The sequence below is a fragment of the Siphateles boraxobius genome, unplaced genomic scaffold (assembly GCF_051911475.1).
Source record: "Siphateles boraxobius isolate OS27281-9 unplaced genomic scaffold, OSU_SipBor_1 22, whole genome shotgun sequence".
NCBI classification, from domain to species: domain Eukaryota; kingdom Metazoa; phylum Chordata; class Actinopteri; order Cypriniformes; family Leuciscidae; genus Siphateles; species Siphateles boraxobius.
In genome coordinates, this window is record NW_027508833.1 from 17,802,659 (window position 1) to 17,813,303 (window position 10,645).

A 10,645-nucleotide genomic window follows, 5' to 3' on the forward strand; every position below is an offset into this window, starting at 1 on the left:
AATATCTGCTAATGCTTTTTTTTGATGCTCCCCATTCTACTGACTATAAGTGACTTTGCAACTACAATTCAACATATTCTACTTACACCTAATCTAACAGTCTACTAATACTTTAATGACAATTAGTGACTTGTAGTTGCAAATGAATGCAAGGAAGTTGGCATGTAGTTGCAAAGTTACTTGTAGTAGTACTTGTAGTTAGTAGAATGTCTGAAGTGGGCTGTCAAAATTCGGTCTTTCGACGCAGGCCACAACAACTTCGCCAGGCTTTTCTGTCCCTGGCCAGACCCATCCAGTCTCTGCCAATGTCTTTTCTGAGCGAGTCCCGCCATCGGGTTGCGGGGCGGCCGAGCGGTCTTTTAACGTCAAGTGGCAGCCATTCAGTCACTGGCTGCGTCCATCGCCCATCTGAACTCCTGGCCATGTGTCCGGCCCAGCGCTTCTTCAGCGCATATTCATTTTAACTCTTTTTCTAATCACATTTTTGTCTCTGTAGTGTCTAGAGGAGTTGAATTTAAGCATGAATCCTCTGGGTGATGGCTGGACACAAGCACTAGCAAGTCTTCTGTCCGCTTGTCCCCTGCTCTCCACTCTTTCCCTGCAAGCCTGTGGCCTCTCTGCACGTTTCCTCCAGCAACACCGTCTCCTATTAGCCAATGCCATGGCCAGTAAGTGGACTGTCAGAAACCTCTGATCTGAAGTGGTTAGACCTCTGTTTGACAACCAAATGAAGGCAAAGTAGTTTTATGTTGTTTCTGTAATGCTGTATTGTGCTCTCCAGGCACTGGGAATATGCGGTCGGTGTGCCTCTCCCATAATGCACTGGGCTCCACTGGTTTTGAGCTTGTGATGAAGACATTACCGATGCAGTTTCTTACGCACCTTCATCTTTCGGCGGTCTGTAGAGGTCCATCTGACCAGCCTGCAATGGAGATCTTTACTAAACTCCTTACACAGGTACACTGACTCCTTCTCCAAAGTTTTTCAAAAAATGTATAAAGGTTTCCACAAATATTAAGCAGCTCAGCCTCAATCTTTTTCAACATTGATAATAATAGCTTTTTTCACACAAGTCGTATCAGTCTTTACTGATAAATTACCGTTAAGAGATCGAGTGTTAACAGGACCTTTTCAAAAATACCAGTAAATCGGTTCTGACAATTTACCAGTAAGTATGAGAAGTTATAACATTACAGTACATTCCTGGTATGATGCTATGTGTGAATAAAGAATGAAGATTACTAGTATGAGTCTGAACATGCTGGCGTAAGAAGTCTGCTTTGGGCCAAACGTAAAGTTCTTATGGAGATGATGCCATTACTCCGCTCTGTTTACAGTAAGCTTTGCTGCTTTTTATTAGTTTTTCTATGTAAATATGCGCTAGATTGACATATTTGACCATTACGTATTGCAGCTTTTCAAGTGTGTCACGTTTGTTTGAGACCCTTTCTTCCTTTATTGCAAGTCAAAAGAGTCGGAATTACGCTATAAATTAATCACGTTTACATCCAAAACTCTGTATTTAATGGCGTTTAAGACCGATTTAGCGCTGTCAAGTATGCCGTCTTCATTCCAAACGCTGTAAAAAAAAAACATGCACAAATCCACGTAAATAAATAGCTGAACACTAAATACTAGGTTAAACTGATGTCATTAATAAACTTTAAGTTTAAGCTGCAAACAATCATTATATTAATCCATTTTAGACCTAATACAGTTCGAAGAGAGGGAAAAGTTGAACGTTAAAAGGATAATTAACCCAAAAATGAAAAGGATATTTTGAAAAAAACAGCAAATGGTTGATGGGCATGTACAGGTATTTTTTACACATACTATCGAAGTCAATGGGGTCCATCAACTGTTAGGTTACTTATATTCTTCATTATATCTTCTTATGTGTTCAGCAGAAGAAATAAATTAATATAGGTTTGGAACAAATTGAGTAAATGAGTAAATGATGACAGAGTTTTCATTTTTGGGTGAACTAACATCGTAGCGTCCGGCGAAAAAAATATATAGAATAAAGTCTGTTTTATACGGGTATTTCACTTCACTATCTTCTTGTAACATTGTATAGCTATGTAAATAATATGTTTGTAAATGTTTGTGTTTGGCTTCCAGGGTGACTGTCCACTCACACACTTAAATCTGGCTGGAAATGGCCTTACGGACCACAGCATCCTCTTGCTCGCTAGGTGAATATTTCAACCCCTCTATTACTGTACCGAAATGTCACTGCATCATTTATATCCTTATTTCAGTTTTCAGCCCCTTTACAATAATAATAATTATTATTGTTAATATTACATATTTATAATATATTGTCAATAATGATCATTGGTTGTTTTTAGGTGTCTTCCTGTTTGTCCTTCCCTGGTGTCTTTAGATCTGTCTGCCAACCCTTCAGTGACCTCAGCCGGTCTTCAAAGTCTTCTTAACGCCCTAATGGAGGCCCAGCGACCTTTGACCCATCTCAATCTTCAAGGTATTTTCTTTTCACCAGGTGCTTTTTAGGGATATTCAGGTTTGATTGCCATTATTTTGTCTGCTCGGAGGCATAATGTAGCAAAGTTCGTTCACAAAGGTAGGAGGAGCCAGGAACCGGAGAACATTTAACATAAAACTTTAATTATAGAAATATAAATATAATGTGGTATTTCTATAATTAAAGGGAAAATGTGTAGTTTTTTAGGCATTTTATCATCTAAAATCAACATTTTTATTCATAAATATGTCCTCAATGGTGTACAAATACCTCTGTCAATTATCTGACTTATCCTTGTAAACGAAGAATTTATTATCTTTATATACATGTGACGGGTAGGTCCACGGAGGATTCCATGTCGTTCCGCCATCTTGAAAAACTATAATAGCAGAGTGGGTAAAAAGGACTTGGCTAACGCGTTTCCACAACGCGTTTTCGTTCAGAGCCAGCGTCACGTAACTGAAAGCAGCAGAAACGGAGGAGCAGAGCAGTGAGAGGCGCTTGTCACTGCCCCGGCAAGTCAGTCAGTAATTCATACAGTAACATTTGTTTGTTCGTTGTGTCAAGTTGCAGTTTGTATTAAATAACAAACCTGTTCACCCAAAGGAAAACTCGACAAAGCGCTATTAGAAGACATCCTGTCATAGTTTTTTGGTACATAACAGCTACCGTAGATGCAACACACATTTGAAAAAGCGAGGCACTGGATAGCACAATTCGTTTGAATGCAAAATACAATTTCACCGCTAGATGGGAGAAATTCCTACACCATGTCTACACCCTTTAAAGTTTTATGTAAAATGTTTGTTGGTTCCCGACTCCTCCTTCCTTTGTATAATGGGGTTCAAGCACTTTAAGCATATGTGTATAAAGGTATTATGTTTTATTTAGCAAGCATGTAATCACTTAGATCATAGATGGAAAATACCATTTATAGCCAATACAGGCAGTTTACTTTTTTCTCCTTTGTAACAGTTAAAGCGCCAGCTGTGGCCCGATGTCCATAAAAGTTTCCATGCTTGTTTAGAATCATGTGACGCATGTGCACACCAAATTTCATGAAGATGTATACAAATCAGGCAGAAAGAGGGCCATTTTCAGTCATTTCATGTGATTTGCCATAGAAATACAGCTTTTTAACAGTTAAAGCCCCACCTATGGGCCGATCTCCATAAAAGTTTGCATGCAGCTTTTTGTTTTCATTTAGGAATGATAGGCTTTTAGTTAGACTTGGCCACGCCTATTTTCTAAATGGCCCTGCTATAGCTATCTTTGAGATACGCGAATTACCTCAAAGGCAGTCTTGGTACCTTGGACAGAGACACAGCATGCCAATTTTCAAGTCAATCATACTTTGGGTTGCGTAGTTATAGCATTAAGTTTTTTCCATGTTATAGCGCCACCAAGTGTCGCTATAACCATAATCGCCACTTCGTTTTTCACGCAACCACAGAATGAACTGTGTCCCATCTTTGGTGAACACATCTCATTCCGCTCACGAGTTATGCCATTTTAGTAAATGTGGCTCCATTAACTTTTTGGCGGCCTTAGAGACCGTGAATGGAAATTTCAACTTTTTTTGATAATAATCGACAATCAGACTCCAGAGAATCTTGCTGCACTGGTTTGGTTCCTATTGGGCCAAAAACCAAGGACTAGTTTGCAAAAGTAGGTTTTACCAAAAAAATCCCAAATACCTGAAAATTTTGCAAGGGCAATGATCAAAACTGATACTTGAGCCTATGCCTAACTGTTTAGGAGTTATGAACGATTTCGTACTTTTGACCACTGTAGCGCCCACGCCAGGCCGGTCGGAGCGAGCCTTGGTGACGTTGTAGACGTGTGAATACTACCAGCCTTCAAAGTATCGAGTCTCTACGACTAATAGTGTGGTCTTTACTTTTAACCCTTTGATGCAAAACATGGGTCTAAAGTGACCCGATTGAGTTTTCATTTTCTATATCTTTGCAAGAAATTAATTTTCATCATTCAGTAAGGAACTTGTTTTAGGTCATTACAAATCCTTATTTAAATTTTTCCTTTCTTTTCGAATAAAAATCGTTTTTGTGTCACTACCCTTCTAATGCACAACATGACATACTAAAATGACCCGTATTCATTCCTTGAATACTCATGGCTGAGTATTTCTTTGCTGAATCTTTGAAAGAAATGTATTTTATCATTTATTAATCCAGGTATACATTAAATATCTTGTTTTTGATTTCCACAAATCATTATGTTTATTTTTCCTTTCTTTCTTCATAAACAGACACAGTTTTTGTATTTCTACATCAATTTTACACACATGGGTCAAAAATGACCCATATAGGAACCTTTGATATTTGTAAATAGTAGGAACATATTTACTGCAGAAAACTATTCACCTGCCACACATTTCACCACTCAACACGCCCTGCTTTTGTATATTTCATGCATGTATGTCTTATTTTATATATTTTTTTGTCACAGAAAATATTTGATATTTTGTGAAAGACAACTGGATATATATTTGAACGTTTTGGCTAACGTTACCTTGACCTTGAAATCCATTACTAGTGAGAAAGAGAAACATGTCCAATACTATTAGCTAGCTTGCTGTTGAAATATTCTATTCTATCTAATGTTAGCTAGGTCAACAAAATAAAAGTTGAAATAAAACATTATTATATATACAAGAACATATTGTCGCTGTCGGGTGGAAACCTTGTATCTCCATATTTCTAGAATATTAGATACTAGAATATTTCATATTCTCTGACTGCTATATGTCACCCTTTACGTCTGTCAGTGGACTCTTCCCCAGAACAAGCCAGACATACCGCCTGTCATGATGAAGCCATCTGAAATTGAGAGAAGCATAGCTCAGAATTTCGATTTAATGGTAACATGACCATGGTAAGCTATGTGTCGAATAAGGGAAAGGCAGTTGCACCATTCATGATGAAAAAAAGTGGATGATAACAGTGTTAAGATACCAGAAATTATCCAATACTACAATGTGCTGGATGTTGCCACCCTCAATGCCTATACCAACTTTACTGCACAACAACCTGATTACATGGGTTGTGTGATCAATGCACGACAGCTATTCATCAAGGAGCTGGGTGGTCGAGGAGCTTGTCATGCCCCATATGAAGAGAATAAAAAAACCCAGGATGTCATTCGGAAAAAAAGTAGGGGTTTAACCCGGCATCCTAGACAAATTTGCCCATTGTCCTCTGTCCATCATCATGGTCTCCTAATCATCCCCATATATACTGATTGGCTTCATCACCCTGATTCCTCTTCATCAATAAGCTGGTGTATGGTGGGCGTTCTGGCACACTATGGCTGCCGACGCATTATCCAGGTGGATGCTGCACATTGGTGGTGGTTGAGGCCCCTTTCCATGTAAAGCTCTTTGAGTTCAGACAAAAGCGCTATATGAATGTAACAATGAAAAAACAAAAAAGCAGCCACCACCCGGCCACAGGAGGACATCTCCAGGAGGGCCAATCGATGAGTGTACCAGGCCCGTGTGCAAGGAGCACAAACGTGTAGTTGTCATTTGTGAGACATGTAAGCACTGAGATGACAATTTAAGATGGCACTGTACCCGTGTGATTTTATTTTGTCAGTTTTTTTTTCATTCTGTCACATTCACCACAATTTACTACAGTTGCACTACACTACAGTTTGATTTCAGTGTTATCTGTTATATTTGTCAAAGTGGCCAATAAACATATTTCAAGTGTTACAGTAAAGATGTGTTGATCTAAATAACAGCAAAATTGGTTATTTTAACAAAGTTTTCTTTATTCTTTTGTTTTATCACGCTTGCATAGATGGCTCATTTTGAGGAAATATTAAAATATGAATTTGTGATCATTGAAAACAAGATATTTTGAATATTCATAGATCATGGAATATTAAATGCTGAAATAAAGTGATTTCAAAAGATGAAACTAAACAAATTGCCAAGCCATGCATAAAATAACATAGGAAATGAATATGGGTCTTTTTAGACCCATGTTGTGCATTATAAGAGGTTTGCATAGCTTGTGCATCAAATGGTCAAGGGAGAATGCTGATCCTTGGAAATTCTAACAATTACAATAGGGTTTCAGCGCTACGTGCTACACGCTTGAAGTCATTATGTATTTTTTTTTTTTTTTGTAATTGTTTGTATGGACAGGATGTGTGTTTGTTTATACTTGTGACTCAAACCCATTTTATTCCATTTAGTCTTAATAAATAACTTTAATAAAAAAACAACAAAACAAAAGTAAAGAGGCAGCCCCTCACGGACGAATGCCACTTAAACTAACACTAAAAACAACGTAAAGTCCAGGCTTGTTTCTCTCTCGTCCTTCACTGTCGTCACTCCTCCCTTTTATCCTTCCGAAGCTCTTCTGTGTCACTCAAGGTCTCATTAGCACTCGCGCCACCAGCCTCGCTCCGTTCCCATGGCTCAGGAAATACAGCTCGACAAGCTCATTTACATAAAGTTTGAATTGCTTTATTGGCTTTATTGTTGAGCTGGGGGTCTGCACTTGACTAGAGATTTTTCCAGTCGTCTATTAGTTGTTCATATAAGCGATTAGTCGATTAATCACACGTTTATATTAATCCTTAAATCATAATAACAAACTTTTAATTGCCTTTTTTTTTCCCGACTAACCGACAAATAAAATGTTGGTCGACCAAACCTCTTCTAGTCGACTATTAGGGGCACCCCTACTTTATTGTGTACTTTACAGTATGTTCTCTAACGTTTAAAGTTGGTTCTTCACGACAGGCTGTCAGGTGTCAGGACCTCTGGGTGATGTTTGTTTGGACAGTCTCTCTGATCACATCCGAGACCTACGTTTGTGCTCCCAGAGTCTAAATAAGCTGGACCAGGATGCACTGCAGCAGAGCTGGAGACGGAGAACAGAACCTGTGCATGTCTTCTCTCGCAACTCCAAATGCATGCTGAGCGTAACTGCAGCCTCGCAGTAAACTGCATTAGTCTAAATATAACCTCTGCTAGTATTGTTTATGTACAAAGTTAATGTGTGAATGTTTGAAAACTTTCGTCTGTAAATATTGTCTATTTGTAGCATGTATGAAATCATTATGTATTTTTTTTTTTGTAACTATTTGTATGGACACGTATGTTTGTTTATACTTGTGACTCAACCCCATTTTATTCCATTTAGTCTTTCTGCAAATTGTCTTTATTGGTGATTAGTTTGTGAAATTCAAGAAATTATGAGTTTAAAATGGGCATGAGACATCAATGTATGTGGTGTGGTGCTAATGGACCAATAAAATACAAATTCAAGCATACTCTATTTGAAATTTCCAAAAATTAGAAAAGAGCAATGACATCACAAAACATGAATGCTTTTCACACATTTATTTTCCAGTTGATTGCAGAACTAAAACAGTGGTGTGAAGGCGTGTGTATGTGACATATGCAAAAAAAAACTGTGGCATACAAAACCACAATAATCACACTATTAACTCTAGTACACTGCAGAATTTCATCAACTTTTCCAGCTAAAGCAAATACTCGGAAGCAAACAAAAATTACTTTTGTGCATGTCTTAAATTTATTTGCGAAAATATTTTTAAACTTTGAATCTAATAGACCATTAAAGTTATAGTTCACCCAAAAAATGAAAATTCAGTCATCATTTACTCACTGTCATGTCAGTCCAAACCCATAAAACTTTTGTTCATATTCGGAACACAAATCTGAGAGATTCCTGTCCCTCCGTTGAAAGTCTATTAACCCAAAACTGACGCGTCAAAACTAAAGAGATTGCTTTATATGATGAACAGATTAAATATTGGCTTTTATTCACATATGAACATAGAGAAGTCACATATGGTAAACGGATGCTCAAACATGCTTGACTTTCAATGAAGGGACAGAAATCTCTCAGATTTGTGTTTCAAAGATGAACAAAACTCTTGAAACGACATGAGTGCGCGTAATGGATGACAGAATAATTTTTTTTGTACGAATCAACTAATTTCTCCATGCCTATTTCTTACAAACTCCAATGTTAGCACAGATGGTTCTGGCATCATCAGTAGTTGAAAGTTCTTCGACCAGAGTGTCCGTGTACTTGTTCACCAACTTCATACACATTGACTTGAGGAACCCGATCTCATCACAGACCATCGACAGCTTCTTTTTAATTTCGTCCTGTAGGGAAGTGACAAGCACACAGTCAGCCAGGAATCTTTTAGTACTCTCATACTGTAGTTTCTGTATTGAATAACATAATTTTTTGATGAAATCATATAAAGGAGTACTTGTACCAACCGAAGTTGCGCCGTTGGAGATCTGTTTTTTCAACTTCTTCATGGCCCACTTGCAAGCCCAGCACACTCCAGGGAGTTGTTCTGTTTTTGTATCACCCTAACAAGACAATATACAGGATTTTATAGTCAATTGTTTATATATGACAGTTTGAACCTAGCAGTTCAAATCTAACATGATAACTGTCAAGCTTCTTTGCATCTTGCAAACACTTTAGGAGTTTAACTTGCAACTAACTTCACAACTACATGTCAACTAATAGTTAGAGTATTAGTAGACTGTCTGCTTAATATCTGCTAACTTTTAATTTTTATGTTTCCCAGCAGATATTCTATTGACTAATTTTTAAACTGTCAACTTATTCTACTAACACGCACCCTAACACTTAAACTTAACAGTCTACTACAGTAATACTCTGATGAGTTAGTTGGCATGTGGTTGCAAAGTTACTTAGAGTTAGTTGAATATCTAAAGTGGACTATCGAAATGAAGTGCCAACATTTAATTTCAATATATGGCAAAGATATTAACTTATTGAAATATATATGGGTATACACTGTGCTTGATTGGCCATTTTATAGGTAGTTGCAAAATATACCATCTTCATCATCATCATAAATAGATCATGTAGTTTTCCTGTTTTAAGATAAGTTGTAAATTTGGATGAAATGTGTAAAATTATCATTCAGCTAAATTAGTTCATTTTCAGTTTTTTGCTATTTATGCAATGATGTAAAACTCAAAAAATCTTGAAAAATAACTGAAAATGTCTTAAAAGGTCAAGGACGTTTCTATGAATATACATTTTGACCACTACAGATAAATAATAATCAAGTGAAAGCAGTCATCTGTACAAATGAACACAAAATGACACAAACTCACAGAGCCTTCATCTGTCTCATTTCCATTAGACTCTTCTTTGTGCATTTCCAGGTGAAGAGCACAAACTGAGGGAAAAATAAATGATACATTTAACACATAGTAAACCTAGAAGACAATATGTGGGCACTTAATTTAGCCTACTGTTAAAACAACCAGCAAATTTTGGGCATATTCAAGCTGGTTTTAGCATGACCAGCATTACAAATGTATAAACGTAAGCTGCTCCAAATTGGTATAGGCTACAAAGTTCAGCTAGGCACACGAAAGAAAAATGAACAGATTGATAAAGATAACTACTTATCTGTGATCTGATTTTACCTGAGGATATCAGCAGGGTGACCAGGATGATACTTCGCAGCATCTTGTTTGGCAAAAGAGTCTTGAGTGCAATGAAACTTTCCCCTGGTTTGCTGCCGATCTTTGGTGCCACTGTTTAAAACACCTTTTTGTTCAACCAGAAACCACAGACATTGTGAAGTGAGACCAGTAACACCCCTCAACATGACACGATGTGCTTTTTTCATCTTCCTGTACGTGTGATACTCGTTTATCCTAAATTATATTCTTTAAATATAATAGAGTATTCTTTAGAATTCACTGTCAATGCTAAAAGCAGTTAGGCTATATGTTTACTCAAAATTAAACCCAAAATTAAGGCTATATGTTCGTGCCATGGTTCACTCATGATGTTAGATAGTTATACCGTGGCACTGAAATTAACGTGTCATCATAGTCCAAAAATACTATGGTACTACCATGGAATATGTACAAAACACATGTCAAAATCTACTTATTTGCCGTTCATTTGTGGCAAATACAAACTTGTCTAGGCTACTGCATGTTCTAGGCCTCAAATGCAACTGCTTTTTTCAAAACATCATCATAATGGTTCGGAAATGACAGATGCATAAATCCCACGTCATTCAAACTCTGAAAAACTGATAAAGAATTTGCAGTTTATAAAGGGTCAGCATCATGTCATC

The 10,645-nt window shown here is 37.3% G+C and overlaps 2 protein-coding genes across 2 annotated transcripts in view; one reads left to right on the forward strand and one right to left on the reverse strand.

Moving 5' to 3' along the window:
• The window catches only part of tonsl (tonsoku-like, DNA repair protein), a 31,175-nt gene extending 23,380 nt beyond the window's left edge, over window positions 1-7,795 (forward strand). Inside the window, exons 24-28 of the mRNA XM_077238893.1 lie at window positions 497-668; window positions 782-957; window positions 2,122-2,195; window positions 2,352-2,485; window positions 7,263-7,795. Coding sequence (XP_077095008.1) covers window positions 497-668; window positions 782-957; window positions 2,122-2,195; window positions 2,352-2,485; window positions 7,263-7,465 — 759 coding nt within the window. The 3' untranslated portion in view covers window positions 7,466-7,795. The remainder of the gene's footprint in view (window positions 1-496; window positions 669-781; window positions 958-2,121; window positions 2,196-2,351; window positions 2,486-7,262) is intronic.
• A 55-nt stretch (window positions 7,796-7,850) lies between these two features.
• LOC143746785 (uncharacterized) lies at window positions 7,851-10,078 on the reverse strand. Its single transcript, XM_077238895.1, has 4 exons — window positions 9,981-10,078; window positions 9,663-9,727; window positions 8,784-8,879; window positions 7,851-8,663 (listed from the first exon to the last, which is right to left on the reverse strand). Exons 1-4 carry the CDS (start codon window positions 10,021-10,023, stop codon window positions 8,499-8,501), a joined length of 369 nt encoding a protein of 122 aa, XP_077095010.1. The 5' UTR covers window positions 10,024-10,078; the 3' UTR covers window positions 7,851-8,498.
• Between the last annotated feature and the right edge of the window lie 567 nt (window positions 10,079-10,645).

Coding starts and splice junctions, on each gene's coding strand:
- LOC143746785 (XM_077238895.1), bottom strand. CDS start 10,023: ATGCTGCGAAGTATCATCCTGGTCACCCTGCTGATATCCTCAG. Junction 8,880..9,662: donor ATGAGACAGATGAAGGCTCT/GTGAGTTTGTGT, acceptor TTGTCTTGTTAG/GGTGATACAAAAACAGAACA. Junction 8,664..8,783: donor TCTCCAACGGCGCAACTTCG/GTTGGTACAAGT, acceptor ACTTCCCTACAG/GACGAAATTAAAAAGAAGCT.